The sequence below is a fragment of the Lepidochelys kempii genome, chromosome 3 (genome assembly GCF_965140265.1).
Source record: "Lepidochelys kempii isolate rLepKem1 chromosome 3, rLepKem1.hap2, whole genome shotgun sequence".
NCBI lineage: Eukaryota > Metazoa > Chordata > Testudines > Cheloniidae > Lepidochelys > Lepidochelys kempii.
In genome coordinates this window covers 115,508,852-115,526,534 of record NC_133258.1, presented here as the reverse complement: position 1 = coordinate 115,526,534, position 17,683 = coordinate 115,508,852, and the positions used below count along the sequence as shown (strand labels likewise).

Sequence of the window (17,683 nt, the reverse complement as noted above, 5' to 3'; positions counted from 1 at the left end):
GAGAGAGTAAATATGATCATAATGTCATAGAACTATATGCCCAGGTCCCTATAACACCAGTGCAGTATAAGGTAATTTACAGTGGAATGCAATCTACTTTGGCATAGCATTCTTCCTACAAAATTATTTGCATTCAGAGACAGACTACTGAAAGCCGATAGCAGCACCATCCAGACAGGTGGCAAGTGAAAAATTGCAGTGATGGGTGAACACAGCAATCAAATTGACCCAAACATTGGGAGAGGAAGGAACATCGTAGTCCCCATCCCTTCATACAAACTCAGAGTGGAACTGCTGCACTGCAGGAGCAGGCTGTGCCATCGGAAAGCATGGTGTATCCTGAACAGCCCTCAGGAACTGATGCATAGCCCACTGAAGGGATTGGGAGTCTTTCCAAAGATTTCAGTGGACTTTGGATCAGGCCCTCAGAGAAAGACACTACCTCCATGAAGAATGAACCTCTCTAAGCTACCCTTGTGACTCCACACTACCCCAAGAGGGGGCAAGCATCTGAAAGCCACAATATGGCCTCACTGGAAGTTTGCCTGAGTAAGGACTGAATAAAAATTGGGGTAAGGACCTCAGTGTCTGGACATGAACATAGTTTTCAGAATTACTTTGAAAAATTAAAATATCACCCATGCTTATTAGTTTCTCTTTAATATAGTGCTAATCACTTAGATTCCCTGTTGCATCATTGTGTGAGATTCACAGTGGCAGTGTAAGTGGACTGGATATTGTGAGAGGACATTATCACTCATGCATGGAACAAGAACGTACTCCACATTACATTTTTGGACTGAACCACAATGACATAACGTCCTAGGATATTATTTTAAAAGAGAAAAATATTATTGTAATCATTTACTTTAAAAATCCAGATGCAGATAACAAGGGAAGTATATTATAGTGAAGGAAGACTGGAAGGATTCAGTAAGGGAGGAAGGAATAGTGAGTAGTGTTTTATATAGCAACATACTTTGTAGTGTCTCACATACAAGAACCAGAGTTGTAGTTCATTTTCTCATAACACACAGGGCTTAATGTAACCAAACAGCTCACTGGAAATAGAAATTTTTGCTTCAGGCTTATTGGAAAATACACTCTTGGCCACTGATAGAAAACATAACCTTGTATCTTGTGTCTTCATATGACTAGACTGATTCATTGTCCCTTTTTTTCTTTTTGTTAAATTTTAAGGCAGGCTGGAATTGAAGTAAAAGATTTTGGACGAAGTTGGAGGAGTGGTGTTGCCTTTCACTCAGTCATTCATGCTATTCGTCCAGAGCTAGTGGACATGGAGAAAGTGAAAGGAAGATCTAATAGGGAAAACCTAAGTGAGGCCTTCACAATTGCAGAAACAGAACTAGGAATCCCAAGACTTCTTGATCCTGAAGGTACTTCACATAAACTATACTGCATCAAATTTTGGATTAGGATAGGCTAATATTTGTTTGAAAGTTTTTCAAGGGTGTATAACATTTTTGCTGTTCAATTATGAATTAATTTACTATATATTCTGCACTTTTCCAGATGTGGATGTTGACAAGCCAGATGAAAAGTCTATCATGACCTACGTAGCACAGTTCCTGAAACAGTATCCCGATCTTCATAATACAACTGAAATGCAGGAGAATGATGTAGGTGTCCATTACATTTCCATTTTAATCAGTTGCTTTTGCACATAATGGGCATATTTTGACATCTATTTTCAAAACATATAGGTTATCTCAGTTTTTTTTTAAAGAGCAGCTGAGTGAAGAACCACCGGAGCTAGAAAGACCATGAGCTAGAAAAGACTAGCTGACTATAAAAGAAGCCAGTGTTGTGAATGAACACTAGTAACAATTTTGGAGCTGGAGAGAATAGAATGATGATAGAAATAATGACCCTGCAGATAACAGCAGAGGGGAGAGGGAGCAAGAGTAGCTCTGGTGAAGAGTAGCAATCTCAGACCGTGTCTACACCAGAGGGACTGTAGTGGCATAGCTGTGATGCCACAGGTATGATGGCATAACCCCATAGTGTAGACATTGCCTATGGTCACAGAAGGGTTTTTGCCATTGCTATAGAACCACCACCTACCCGAGTGACAGTAGCTAGGTTGACAGAAGCATTCTTCTTCTTCGAGTGCTGTCCCTGTGGGTGCTCCACTCTAGGTGTCGGTGCGTCCCGGCGCCGTTGATTGGAGATTTTTGGTAGTAGTGCCTGGTCGGGACGCAGGTGCTCAGTTGGTATCTCCCATCTCGTTGGAATCTTCCTGAGCGCCTGCATCCCGCACCCCCCTCAGTTCCTTCTCAACCATCCTCGGGTGAAGATGGGACTCAGGGCAGTGCTACTTCTCTTTCCTGGTCTCTGTCGGAAACAGTAACGAAGAACACAGAAATAGTTATTAGTTACATCCCAGTTGTTTCCCTTCCTTTAGAATAGTTACATAGTTTAGTTAGTTTAAAAAACAAAAACAAAAAACAAAAAAAAACAAACAAAAAACTAAACACTTTTCGCCTCAGGCTTGTCTCCCGCTGAGACACTATCCCCTGCCATTTCTAATTCAATATGCCAGGGGCTTCAGGATTCAAGAAGTGTGTTTCCTGTCAGGACTCCATGCCAAGGTCTGATGGGCACTCACAATGTGTGAAGTGCCTTGGCGAAACACATGTCCCTGCAAAATGCCTTCACTGTGCAAGCCTCAAGACCAGGGCTCGTCGCGACAGGGACCAGTGGCTTAAAATGTTACTAATGGAAAAATCTCTGCAGCCGCCTTCGGAGATGGGGAAAATTAAACCCTCTCCCTCGCGCTCCCGGCCAGATCAGAGCCAATTGGGAGCATTGCTTCACCCTCTCTGTAGCAGAGGCAAGAAGCCCAACAGTCTCTGAGGAGAGACTTTAACAAGGGTAAAGGGTCTCCCACGAGATCCTCACCCTCTGTATTGACAGCGCAGAAGGCAGGCGCCTCAGGCTGTCACAACGCCTCAGCCGCAGCTTCTGCAGACCGCAGAGGCAGGAACCCGACCTCCCGTGCTGGGAAGGCTTCCGCGGCACCAAGCACTTCAGTGCTAAAAATAGCTGGCAGTGCGGACTGCATGCTCTGCTCCGGTGCCGGGAAGAATGTCCTCACCGAGCCTGCCTTCTGCTCCGGCACCAGCAGCGGACCCCCTGCAGGACTCCTCCACACATCCCGGGACACCAGTGAGGCTTTGAGGACAGTCAAGGCTCAGCACAGCCCAGGGAGCAGGAGCAACAGTTTCTCACTCAAGGTGACCTCTCAGTGCCACCTGGGCCTAACTCCCCGCTCCTGGACAAACAGGGCTCGTTTTTTGAACAGCTGCTCTCCCCACCTGAACTGGTTACCTTTACTGATAGCGAACCTGATGTACAGCAGCAGGCGGAGTTCTCCCCATCTGCCTCTCCTCCTCCACCGGAACCTTTTCTGCCTCAGGTCATGGCTCACAACCACCAGTCTCAGTTTCCTTACTTCACCCCTCTGTGGATGGCACCTGGCAACCACCAGTCTCAGTTTCCCTACTTCACCCCTCCATGGACAGCACCTGGCTTCTCCTACCCTGTGCCTTGGTCTCAGTGATACCCTTTGTCACATCCTCCTACCACTCACCCTCAGACCTCTTCTACTGAACCACTACCTCCTTCTGTGCCTTCATCTCCAGCTCCGTCCACTTCTAGAGTGCCTGAACCCCCTCCTGAGAACATGAGCTACGGACCATATCCTGACTCACCGACCCCCGAAACACAAAACAGACTCCTCAGAATCCTTCCACCCTCTGCATGCTCTAAGATCACGCTCCCCATAAATGAGGCACTCTTGGAAACAGCTGACACTCTCTGGCAAACTCCAGCTTCTTTATTACCAACTTACAAAAGGCTGAACGTAAATACTGTGTTCCCACTAAGGACGCTGACTTCCTATTTTCTTATCCACAACTGAACTCTCTTGTCATGGATGCAGTTGCACAACAGACAAAACAGCCGCAATATCAGAGCACCCCGCAAGACAAGGACCTTAAACTCCTTGATGTCTTCGGTCGCAAGGTTTACACGTCCTCCACTGTACAGTTCAGAATTGCGAATTATTCTGCCCTCCTCACCAGCTACGACTTCGATAATTACAATAAACTTTTCGAATTTGCCTCCTACATTCCAGAGGGTAGGAGAACAGACTTCAAATCAATCCCGGTTGAGGGCCAATTAATTTCCAGAACGGCCCTACAAGAAGTTCTAGACACGGCAGACACAGCAGCCCGTACTATTGCAATTGCTGTGGTTATGCACAGATCTTCATGGCTCTCTTCATCTGGCATCCCTAAAGATCTGCAGACCAAAGTGGAGGACCTCCCCTTTGATAAGGATAAACTTTTCTCAAAAACAAAAACAAAAAAACAAAAACCGATCAACTCCTTCACACCATGAAAGATTCTAGAGCGACACTGCACACCCTGGGCATTCACCCATCTTTTCCCAGGAGACAACAATACCAACCCTACCAAAGACCACACACACACAACAGTATTATCGGCCTCAACCCAAATCATACGACATAACTAGGAGTTGCGCTAGATCCCTAAGCACAGAAAATATCAAGCTCAAGCAACCACTTCCCACCCACCGGGGAATAAACAACAATTTTGAAACATTGGTAGAGGGTCTGCAGGATCTCCTCTTGAATCTACCACCTACTTGCCCGTTAGGCCACCGCCTCCAGAGTTTCCAAAATGCCCGGCAGCGGATTACACAGGACCGCTAGGCCCTCAAAATAGTTCAGTCCGGTTACTCTATCCTCTTTATATCCTACCCTTCCCCCTTTCCCGTCTCTCTTCAGGAACCCCTCTCACAAGCACTTACTTCGCATAGAAGTGGCTCACCTTCTACAACTAGGCGCAGTGGAAACTGTGCCAACACAACATCGAGGGAAAGGGTTCTACTCCCATTACTTTCTGACACAGAAAAAGGCTGGGGGAGGGAGGCCTATATTGGACCTATGCCAACTGAACAAATTCATGAGGATACAAAAATTCAAGATGGTCACACTGGGCACAATAATTCCTGCACTGGATCAAGGGGACTGGTTCACAGGCCTCGACCTCCAGGACGTTTATTTTCATATACCAATTCATCCAGCTCACAGATGCTTCCTACGTTTCACAATTGGTCACAACCATTTTCAATACAGAGTTCTTCCTTTCACACTCTCTACAGCACCAAAAGTCTTTTTTCAAGACTCTAGCCATGGTCGTGGTTCACCTCCACAGACATGGAATCATGCTTTTTCCCCTACCTGAATGATTGCCTCATCAAGGGCAACTCCTATGGAGAGACAATTCAAGCTACCCATTTTGCCATCTCCCTCTTTCACAGCCTATGCCTCCAAATAAACATCCAGAAATCCACCCTGACACCTACACAACAGATCGAGTTCATTAGAGCTCATCTGGACTCAATCTGGAACAGAGCCTCACTCCCAAATCACAGATTCCTCACTATCACACAGCTGATGCACACGCTCTCTATTCGTTCCAGGACACAGGCAAGAATCTGCCTACAGCTCCTTGGTCACGTGGCAGCCACCACCTTCGTGGTCCAGCACGCCAGGCTACGCATGAGATGTCTTCAGGGCTGGCTCAACTCCAACTTCAAACCCACCAGACACACCTTAGGGATGGTGCTAACTCCTTCTCCTCCCAATGTTCTAGCTTCACTACACTGGTGGACGAGACCAGAAAACCTCTGCATGGGGGTTCCCTTCCAGCAATGATCCCCAATGCTGACGCTCACCACGGACGCTTCCCTAATCGGCTGGGGAACGCATCTAGGGGGACACAGAGCACAAGGCTGCTGGTCCGCATCAGAGACGCGCCTACACATAAATCTCTTAAAGCTCAGAGCAGTGCGATGAGTATGCCTTCACTTTCTTCCCCTCATAAAGAACAAATTTATTTGGGTCTTAACAGACAACATAGCATGTATGTTTTACATCAACAGGCAAGGGGGAGCCCAATCACACTCCGACTATAGAATTGGTGCAACAAATTTATTTGGGTCTTAACAGACAACATAGCATGTATGTTTTACATCAACAGGCAAGGGGGAGCCCAATCACACTCCGACTATAGAATTGGTGCATACAACATGAAATACGAATCATTGCCTACCCGGCTGCCACAATACTACTGCTGATGCACTCAGTAGGCACTTTTTGACAGAACGCGAATGGGAACTGCAACCTGCAATACTTCAGCAGCTCTTCTCCCTCTGGGGCACCCCGTCAATGAACCTCTTTGCCACAACCCAGAATTGAAAATGTCGCCTGTTTTGCTCCAGAGTGGGACTCGGGACTGCATCCCTAGGAGACGCGTTTCTCATCCTGTGGTACAACTCTCTCCTGTATGGAAGAGATATTGAAGAGCTCAGAATGGAGCAGAATCCGATCTTCCTTGCCTAAACTATCAGTGACTGTGATGCATGAGTTGGAAAAGGAGGAAGATACTGAGTTAGACTAGGGAGCTCCCAAATGGATCATCTGGAAGAACAAGAACAAAATTATTATTCATTTGACATCAGTCAAATGTCTGCCTGTCTGTCTATCTGTCTGTCCAGAATCACCTCTTCTCATTGTGGATTTCTCTTCTCTAAGAAAGATTTAGAGGTACTTTGATGTAACCAGCACTTCCCTAAACAGTAAAGAATATATGTTGCTCTGCATAAATGATTGCTAGGGATGCCTGTTATGATCTTTCAAGGCCTCTCAAATGAGTTTTAAAAAGATGCAGCTGAACTTTAATAGACGTTTCCTGTAATCCTGTTTTGTTAAAATACAAGCATGGGAAATGGTTTGGAAATTGGACTCTGGAAATTCTGAGTTATGAGCATCTATTTTAAATTCCAGGAACATAGGGCCAGAAACATAGCCCATTCAAGTCCATGGAAGGACTCCCTTTGACTTCAATAGGGTTTGCATTGGGCCGTGGCTTGCTTTCTGGTTTCTGACCACTCCAGAGATACCACCAGGATTATACTAACCTGGGGGAAGCCTATATTTTTTACTGAATGTCAGTTGGCAGGCTATGGACCTGTCCAAGGAAAAAAAATGATAGAAGAAGTAGCACACCAGCATTTTTAATTTTAGCTATCATAAATCTTATATTATTACTTCCAAGAAATCTTAACTTCTTGAGGAAGAACTAACCAGCTGTCCCTTTTCACATCACCAATGGATTGTTTAACCTGGAACTGATTGCTGCAGAGGCTTTTTGAGAATACCAAATATCAACAGAATGGCAATGCTTTGGTAGTCTGGCTTGGATATACAGTCTCTGGAGTTGTCTTGGTTTATTGGTTTGAGAGCCCTCACTTGGCAACCTCCACACTTTTATTATTGTAAAGGATTTCTGTGATACACAGGATAGAGAGGCTTACTCTGCACCACAACCACTTTGGATCTGACTTACTCATGATTTGTCAGAGTATCATCAACATTAAAATTGATATTTCCCATGATAGCAGATTCTTGCCATTTAGGATGTTCTCTTTGTCCTTGCCAAGCCCATTATGATGACTTGGGAAGAGCATCACACACAAATTCCGGCAAATATTAGCATCTTAAGTTATGCTGTTCTTACACATACAAAAAGAAGCTGGGAGTGTATGGCTAATCCTGTTGGCAACATCATACCTAGTTTTAATGTTTTCCCAAATATTATTTTATGTGCAACACAGTACCTTTAATTCACATTGCATGTTGCACATGTCGAGACTCTAGTCTTGTAAAGACTAATATATCAAACTATGAAAAAATGTATATACTGCATTACATTTTTAAATGATAAATGATTAGCCAGGTGAAAGGAAAACTGAAGTGATAGCAGGCCAAGATTAACTATGAAATTTTATCATCTAAAATAAATATCTCATTTTTTTAAATTAAATGTCAAGCAAATGTGATTAGAGATTAGATCTCTTACCTAAAAGGAATAATTTTATTTCCACTAGCCAGCTATATTTATAGTTGCTTACACTCCATTCCATACGCTGTTCAAGATGGCTAGTCTTCAGAATATAATTTGCCTATTTAGAAATGTACCCTTTTGATGTTTCTGACTGAGCGTGCAGAGCACTAAGTGTTGATAAATGCCTTGTGTTAAATATGATAGTTCATCAGACATGATGTATGAATGGTAGGTCCTTTGGTGCTTAAGAAACTGTGATTCATTTCCATCTACTACCACTCAAGTTGTACTTGCAACCATTTAATCAGAAGGGGGTCTTCGAACTGCTTATATATCAACCAAGGAACCTTTCATCTGACAAATGGGGCTGAGACACAGAGAGCTATACTGATGCCTCACATGCAGTTACTGAGAGATATATTCCAATGTATGTAGAAAGAAACAAGAGTCCAGTGAAGCAGGCTGCAAAAACAGAATGGTAAAATAGGAGCATGGCTAATAGTTTAAAAAATTAACAACTGATTATTCCTAAGCAAAATCATTCTGGGCCAAATTCATCACTTGTGTAAGTAAATACAAATCCATTGACTTTAGGTTGATTTTACAGCATAGCTGAATTTGAGTCCTTCTCTATAGTGGGACTGTATCTATCAACCTGAATAATTTGTTTTATACAGTATGGTATATTGGAGAATTGGTCTGAAATTCAATAAAGACAAATGCAAAGTACTACACTTAGGAAGAAAAAAAATCAAATGAACAAATACAAAATGGCGAATAACTGGCTGGGCACTAGTAATGTTGAAAAAAATATTGGGGTTATGGTGGGTAACAAATTGAATCTGAGTCAACAATGTAGTGCAGTTGCAAAAAAGGCAAATATACCGGGGTGTATTAATAGAGTGTTGTGTATGAGACATAGGAAGTAATTGTTCTCCTCTACTTGGCACTGGTGAGGCCCCAGCTTGAGTAGTGTGTCTAGTTTTAGGTGGAACACTTTAAGAAAAATGTGGACGGATTGGAGTAAGTCCAGAAAAGAGTAACAAAAATGCTAAAAAGAAACATGAGCTATGAGGAAAGGATAAAAATACTGGACACGGTTAGTTTTGAGAAAAGAAGACTGAAGCAGGATCTGATGACAGTCTTCAAATATGTGAAGGATAATTAAGGACAGGAACAGGTTACCAAGGGAGGTTGTGGAATCCCTGTCATTGGAGTTTTTTTTAAGAGAAGATTAGACAAACATCTATACTAGAAGGTCTATGCATGCTTAGCCCTGCCTCAGCATGGAGGGACTAGATCACCTCTTGAGTCCCTTCTACTCCTCCATTTCTGTGGTTTCTATGAAATATGATATTGAAATAATCACATATAGGGTGAAATTTCGGCTTCATTGAAGTCAGTGGCAGAACTTCCGTTGATTTCAGTGGGTCAGGAATTTCACCCAGAGGCCGTGTGCCACTATACAATGTGCTATATGGGAGTAAAGAGCTAAACTTCAGGGCTTAAATCCTGATGGCAAGACTCCCACTGACTGCAGAGAAGGTACTATTTCATCTAATTCATAAGTGAGCATATCACTTCTGTGTTACACACAAGATCACATAAAGTTGTCCAACCTATTGACTATCTCCCACCCATTGATACAGAGTGTATGGAAGACCAGTTGAGGAATAACACAAAACCTTGATGACTATCACTCTTTTAGAATTGTAATGTCTTCAAAATCAATCTTACTACATATAGAAGTAGCTACTTTTTTAAAAAAAAATTCCTGTTAGAAGACAAAATTGTACCCATTGTTTAGTAGTCTTCAAAGGTCATTGTGGAAGGATTTATTTTAACTCTTAAGTCTACTTTCAACTAACATAGACATGTTCTTGCTGCTGCTGATTCTGTGTTTCAATGAATCTTGGGCCTGATTCCTACACATGACTTTGTGGCTCATATAGTCAGTCACCAGGTCAGAACGGTAGTGTTTTACACTCATTTTAGACTTGTCTCTATGGACACTTAGTGTGCTGCAAGCTAGGGTACAAATCACTAGCCTGCTGTGCACTAAGTTGCTGTGTGGACCTTGCTGTCATTCACTAGAAGATCCGTAGTGCCCTTTGACCCACTGCTGTAGATCAGAGCACACCACGGATATACATAGCCATTTAGTGTGCAGGAGGCTAGAGCGCTATAGAGTTATACCCCAGTTTTCCATGTACTACAGACTATGTAGACAAGCCCTTTGTACACACTTTGCACAGGTATAAATGATTCCACAAGATGCATGCAAAGTGAATGTAATCTGGCTGCAACTATCCTGCTGAGAATTCCCCTGGAGTGGAATTCTCATCAGGCATATAGCCAGTGGTTCCTGTGCCATCTTTGCCTATTCTGCAGCCTCAGCCCTGAGGGACTGGGGAGGGAGTGGGTTGCTCCATTCCCATACAGCAATACTCAGCTGATGGATGGTCCATAGAGACCATAGCTAACTGTTGTAAAATAATAGCCTCCCTGGTGTTGCTCTAATTTACTTCTGGGCTGAGGGCAGCTTGAGAATTAGAGAGCTATAACTGACTCCCTGACAACCCTCTGTAATGAGAGGATTTTGAGAAAAGAGCAAACCTTAAATATTTAAGTTTAAAATGACTGTTCCTTAGTACGTTTCAATTATTTTAAAAACATATAGGTATTTCCTCTACAGTTTTGTACGCATGAATCCACTAATTTGGTGTGATGTTTGAAACTTACTCACATACTTTGGGTTACTACTATGGATTTAGTTGAATCTATGCGCTTGCTTCTCCTCTCACTGGTTTTACAGGCGTGTATCTTCATTTATTTCAATGGAGTTACTCCTGAGTTACATTAGCGTTAGTGAGAGGCGCATGTGGTGCACTGTGTGCAAATATCAGTCAGTCACTTACATCCCGCTTAAGGGTAGGCTGTTTACACAGTGCATAAATGTCCCTTTTATCATATGCTAAATCTTGATATGACAAGCTTACAGACCTGTAATTTCCTGTTGGTATTTTTCTGTTGGTGACTCTCTGATCACATTGTTCTGGACACAGCATGAATAAGGACTGTGTGATTGACAGTACACCGTACTAAAGCAATGTTGAAACAAGTCCTCTAATAGAACAGTATGCTGTTATTGAATGTAGAAAGATCAGTGTGTTGTGGTATATAAGTAAAAGAAACTGTGAAGATCAGTACCTTGCAATGTTTTTTTTTTTGTCCTAACTAAAATTGTAGAATATGTAAGCATTTGTCCTTTATACCAACTTGCTGTTTGATACTGGATGGTACACTTAAATCAGGGAGCCAACAGTCTGGTAATGTAGCATGTCATTATGACACATTGTTTATCATCAATACCATAAGTGATAATAAATAATAAAATCAGGAATAATGCCCTTTTCCAAACAAATAGACCTTCACTGAAATTCACTGTGAACAAATTGTGATTTACATCAACTGTGGCAGATTAAAATTAGCTGTTACGATTTATTGCAGTGGCTGCGCATTAAGTTGGCTTTAAATAAGAACTCCATGTGACAGTATGCTCTATGTGACACTGCAGTACCCCTTGCTAGTATGAACCTCATGTCTAGGGGTCTAAATTCTACTCATACATCCAGGCAACCACACTCATTCAGGTTGAATGCAGATAATAGAGTCAAATTTGACCCAAATGTCTACATTGACTTTCTCTGTAAATTAAATTGTTCTGCTAGGAAAGAGTAATATATTGCCTATATCTTTGGCACTCACTAATAATCATCTACAATGCTGTTTGGGTTTCCTGCCTCACAGAAAGAAGATAGACTGATGCTGAGAGACCTCAAAGTTTGGGTAGAACAGTTTGAAAGGGACCTGACCAGGACACAGATGGCAGAAGCAAGCTTACAGGAAAAATACCAGGTAAGCTGTGGAAAACTTCAAATGGTGGAACATTTTTGTCATGATTAGGTCTAATATGTGCCCCTGAATTTGTATCCTTCTTCCATATCATAGAATATTAGGGTTGGAAGGGACCTCAGGAGGTCATCTAGTCCAACCCCCTGCTCAAAGCAGGACCTGCTCGAAGCAGGACCAATCCCCAACTAAATCATCCCAGCCAGGGCTTTGTCAAGCCTAACCTTAAAAACCTCTAAGGAAGGAGATTCTACCACCTCCCTAGGTAATCCATTCCAGTGCTTTACCACCCTCCTAATGAAAAAGTTTTTCCTAATATCCAACCTAAACCTCCCCCACTGCAATTTGAGACCATTATTGCTTGTTCTATCAGCCGGTATCACTGAGGAACAGTTTAGTTCCATCCTCTTTGGAACCCCCTTTCAGGTAGTTCCAAAAGCAGCTATCAAATCCTCCCTTATTCTTCTCTTCTGCAGACTAATACAGTATGCTGACTGCATAAAAGTGAGCAGTGTTTCACTGCCGAAACAAATCTAAGTCTGCAGATGCTCACATTGTGCCCCCTAGATCTTCAGATAAAGGGGACTTGTCTAACACAGATCTGCCTCCTCAGGATGGAAGAAGGGCTAGGTTGCCCTTAGGTGGGCAGCTAGGGGCAGCTAAGTCCTCTCTCCCCAAACATACATTCCAGATGCTGCAAAGGCCGCTCTGCATGATAGAGCTTCTGTGATGGAAAATAATTGAAGGGGAGGTGGGCCAAGAGGAAGAGTCGGCAGGCCTTGGTCAGGGGTGGAGGTCACATTTTACTCCCCTCTAGCCAGGTCCTGGAAACTAGTCAAAATGGCTAATACAGAATGGGCCTGTATTATATTTTAATGGAAACCCCTTCCTCCACTGGGGGCAGTCATAGCCCAGGGGAGGCCTTGATAGTGGGGCTCGAGTGGAGCCATGCTGCATGGGGGGAATGGGTGGGTGTGATAAGGGCCAGAGTCAATATGGAGGCATAGGGTCTGCCTCTAGTGGATATGTCTCCCCTGCCTAATCTGGGTGCAGATTCTACCGCCTTTTCTAGATGGGTTAATTCTGCCCCTATAACAGGATGGTGTCAGGGAGGTTTGTAGAGATTTGCTTCCTCTGAAAATCCTGCCCTGGGTTTTGCTGTGGGAGGAGATGATCTAGGCCCTGACAACAGTCCTACAATCGTTGAAATAAAGAGGCAGTTTTCTCTGCCTGCACTTTACTGTATTTTCCTTCTATCATTAAATATATGTATTTGGGTCACATTCTGCTCAGTTATAATAGTGTGAATTTGAGTAACTCAGTTGTTGGTGTGAATCCTGAAGAAGTCTGTTGAACTTTGTGTGTGACTCTGGATTTAAACTGCTTTAGCTCTAAAGAGTGGATTTCAGCAGTTTTTGTTAAATCATAGGTTTTTTTGCCTCACAGCCTAGCTTCTTATTTTGTCAGATTCAGCAGTGAAGTCCCAATTATATGTTTTTGATGCCATAAGACTTCCTCTCACAGTCCTACCACAGCCAAAATCCCCATTGATTTCAGTGGGAGTGCCATACATAAGACAGCTGCAGGACCAGCTCCTGATTGTAAGATGCTGGTTCAAAAATCGTGGTAGATCTTTGAAGCAGATGGAATTCCCATCCTCTCCTGAACAGATTATATGTACACTGTATGAAGTCCAGATGGAGGCCCTGATCCTGCAAACAGTTATGCATATAATTAAAGGCACACAAGTGAATAGTCCCTCCTCATTCAGGGCTACTTGTGCATGCAAGTAAAGTTACTCAAATACATAAATGTTTGCAGTATCAGAGTCCTGCTCCTTCCTGGGGTTTTGCATTATTGGTAACACCACATCATAAACTTCAACCTAAACTTCAAATATGGTTATACATAAGAGTTTCCATGCAGGCCATCTCTCTACCAAAACCTAGTTTCCTCTGCCTCTGAGAGAGGCTCCAACCCCTCTTTTAACCTGCTAAAAGCTAATTGAATGTAATTGCTAGTTCTACTCAACAGTAATTTCTGCCTTTCATGTAGGGTTCAGGTACCTAATAACTGGAGGAAAACAGAGGAGTCCTGTATCCCTACAGAGGTCCCTTGAGTCTCTTACCCTGTTAAAACTTTTAATAAAAATGTCTTTCAAGGAAGTTCATAATTAAATACACATTCCAACTTGAGAAGGATAGAATCTTTTATCAATTCAGAATTGTAAAATGGCCAACCTTACCCCATACATGTCCTGTCATTTCCTTCCATGCCTCATTGTACTGATTTTCTTTTCATGCAGTCATTTAAACACTTCCGAGTCCAGTATGAAATAAAGAGGAAACAGATTGAACTTGTAATCCAGTCTTCCCGGAAAGATGGTAAATTGTCACTTGATCAAGCTATGGTGAAGCAAGCTTGGGACAGGGTTTCTTCCAGGGTAAGTTAAAAAAAATTAATACACTAAATACATTTTATTAGACATACATTTTTAAGTTTTGCCAAAGCAAAGATTGAATAAGGTCTTTCGGATAGGCACCTACCTTGAACTGCCCTTTGTTAGAAAATATGTTGATAAAAACATAGTGGTATTGAGTATTTTGAAAACACAACTAATAGTACAATTCACAGCTCCCCTCAAACTGGATTGACAGAACAGGTTTTAGACAATATTGAATGCCCTATAAAATTCTACATCTGTTCATTTGCAGAACAATTTGTGTCTGCCTACCAACTACTGAATACTTACCTGGCAGGGGAGATACCATGATCACAAAGGTGGTTTTCCCAGGGTGAGGCTCATCCATTGCACTGCGGGTGTGCTGACCCCTGCGATTTCCCCAAATGCGGGAAACTCGACTGCATAATTTGTGGTAGTGGGGGACTGCGTTCGCACTCTCCCCTGGCTTTAAAAAACAAAAACCAAAAACAACCCTACTGACTGTTGCAGTGTGTTGTAAAAGTGTAACAGTATTCATTTGGCATGGACACATACTTACACATACTTGGGGGAAGCAAAAGTGGATGGGAATCTGGGAGGCAGTGACCATGAGTTGGTTGAGTTCAGGATCCTGACGCAGGGAAGAAAGGTAAGCAGCAGGATACGGACCCTGGACTTCAGGAAAGCAGACTTCGACTCCCTCAGGGAACGGATGGCCAGGATCCCCTGGGGGACTAACTTGAAGGGGAAAGGAGTCCAGGAGAGCTGGCTGTATTTCAAGGAATCCCTGTTGAGGTTACAGGGACAAACCATCCCGATGAGTCGAAAGAATAGTAAATATGGCAGGCGACCAACTTGGCTTAATGGTGAAATCCTAGCGGATCTTAAACATAAAAAAGAAGCTTACAAGAAGTGGAAGGTTGGACATATGACCAGGGAAGAGTATAAAAATATTGCTCGGGCATGTAGGAATGTTATCAGGAGGGCCAAATCGCACCTGGAGCTGCAGCTAGCCAGAGATGTCAAGAGTAACAAGAAGGGTTTCTTCAGGTATGTTGGCAACAAGAAGAAAGCCAAGGAATGTGTGGGCCCCTTACTGAATGAGGGAGGCAACCTAGTGACAGAGGATGTGGAAAAAGCTAATGTACTCAATGCTTTTTTTGCCTCTGTTTTCACTAACAAGGTCAGCTCCCAGACTGCTGCGCTGGGCATCACAAAATGCAGAAGAGATGGCCAGCCCTCTGTGGAGATAGAGGCGGTTAGGGACTATTTAGAAAAGCTGGACGTGCACAAGTCCATGGGGCCGGACGAGTTGCATCCGAGAGTGCTGAAGGAATTGGCGGCTGTGATTGCAGAGCCACTGGCCATTATCTTTGAAAACTCGTGGCGAACCGGGGAAGTCCCGGATGACTGGAAAAAGGCTAATGTAGTGCCAATCTTTAAAAAAGGGAAGAAGGAAGATCCTGGGAACTACAGGCCAGTCAGCCTCACCTCAGTCCCTGGAAAAATCATGGAGCAGGTCCTCAAAGAATCAATCCTGAAGCACTTGCATGAGAGGAAAGTGATCAGGAACAGCCAGCATGGATTCACCAAGGGAAGGTCATGCCTGACTAATCTAATCGCCTTTTATGATGAGATTACTGGTTCTGTGGATGAAGGGAAAGCAGTGGATGTATTGTTTCTTGACTTTAGCAAAGCTTTTGACACGGTCTCCCATAGTATTCTTGTCAGCAAGTTAAGGAAGTATGGGCTGGATGAATGCACCATAAGGTGGGTAGAAAGCTGGCTAAATTGTCGGGCTCAACGGGTAGTGATCAATGGCTCCATGTCTAGTTGGCAGCCGGTATCAAGTGGAGTGCCCCAGGGGTCGGTCCTGGGGCCGGTTTTATTCAATATCTTCATAAATGATCTGGAGGATGGTGTGGATTGCACTCTCAGCAAATTTGCGGATGATACTAAATTGGGAGGAGTGGTAGATACGCTGGAGGGGAGGGATAGGATACAGAAGGACCTAGACCAATTGGAAGATTGGGCCAAAAGGAATCTGATGAGGTTCAATAAGGATAAGTGCAGGGTCCTGCACTTAGGACGGAAGAACCCAATGCACAGCTACAGACTAGGGACCGAATGGCTAGGCAGCAGTTCTGCAGAAAAGGACCTAGGGGTGACAGTGGACGAGAAGCTGGATATGAGTCAGCAGTGTGCCCTTGTTGCCAAGAAGGCCAATGGCATTTTGGGATGTATAAGTAGGGGCATAGCGAGCAGATCGAGGGACGTGATCGTTCCCCTCTATTCGACATTGGTGAGGCCTCATCTGGAGTACTGTGTCCAGTTTTGGGCCCCACACTTCAAGAAGGATGTGGATAAATTGGAGAGAGTCCAGCGAAGGGCAACAAAAATGATTAGGGGACTGGAACACATGAGTTATGAGGAGAGGCTGAGGGAGCTGGGCTTGTTTAGCCTGCAGAAGAGAAGAATGAGGGGGGATTTGATAGCTGCTTTCAACTACCTGAAAGGGGGTTCCAAAGAGGATGGCTCTAGACTGTTCTCAATGGTAGCAGATGACAGAACGAGGAGTAATGGTCTCAAGTTGCAGTGGGGGAGGTTTAGATTGGATATTAGGAAAAACTTTTTCACTAGGAGGGTGGTGAAACACTGGAATGCGTTACCTAGGGAGGTGGTAGAATCTCCTTCCTTAGAGGTTTTTAAGGTCAGGCTTGACAAAGCCCTGGCTGGGATGATTTAACTGGGAATTGGTCCTGCTTTGAGCAGGGGGTTGGACTAGATGATCTTCTGGGGTCCCTTCCAACCCTGATATTCTATGATTCTATGATTCTATGACTGGTGAAGCAACAAATGAGTTATGCAGGTCATTCCAAATGAGAGCCAATGAAACCTTTATAAATCACCATGCTGTCATGAATTTTTCTATGTCATGTATTTAAAATAAACTATATTGGAAATATTCTGAAGCTTTGTAATTTTTATTGACATTATTTTTCTCTTTCTTAATTGGGACTCTTCCAGTAAGACAGGCTACTTTACTTCTACAGATCCAAATGTACAGTCTTCTGAGGAAGAGAAAAATTAATAAAGACCTTTCAATATTACTGAAAATAGATTCTTTGTGTAACTAATATAAAATCTTCAGCTCTGAACTTCCACAGTCTACTGGAAAAAACATTCTTGGCATTCAGTGGGATAAGGAAATTATTACTGTCCCTGATAATTGATGCTATATTGGAGCTTAAGCTTTGTCAGGCTCCACTCTGCATAATGCCAGACAATTATAATTTGGGGAGGCTAGGTGGAAGAAAGATGCATTTCTCAAGCACAACGTATAAGCATCTGTCTGAAACTGCTGAGATGC

At 43.3% G+C, this 17,683-nt stretch overlaps 1 protein-coding gene and 1 non-coding gene across 12 annotated transcripts in view; both read left to right on the top strand.

Annotated features, from left to right (window-relative positions):
* The window catches only part of SYNE1 (spectrin repeat containing nuclear envelope protein 1), a 501,442-nt gene that overhangs the window by 125,956 nt on the left and 357,803 nt on the right, over positions 1–17,683 (top strand). For 10 of the 11 annotated variants that reach the window (XM_073337684.1, XM_073337695.1, XM_073337685.1 and 7 more), the window contains 4 exons: positions 1,201–1,397; positions 1,534–1,640; positions 11,769–11,876; positions 14,176–14,313. In XM_073337684.1, the coding sequence (XP_073193785.1) occupies positions 1,201–1,397; positions 1,534–1,640; positions 11,769–11,876; positions 14,176–14,313 (550 nt within the window). Of the gene's footprint in view, positions 1–355; positions 573–1,200; positions 1,398–1,533; positions 1,641–11,768; positions 11,877–14,175; positions 14,314–17,683 lie in introns of those variants that run through there. The other variant, XM_073337690.1, reaches the window with a different exon arrangement.
* On the top strand, positions 14,615–14,778 carry LOC140909829 (U1 spliceosomal RNA). Its single transcript, XR_012158366.1, has one exon. It is a non-coding gene; the product is annotated as a U1 spliceosomal RNA (small nuclear RNA).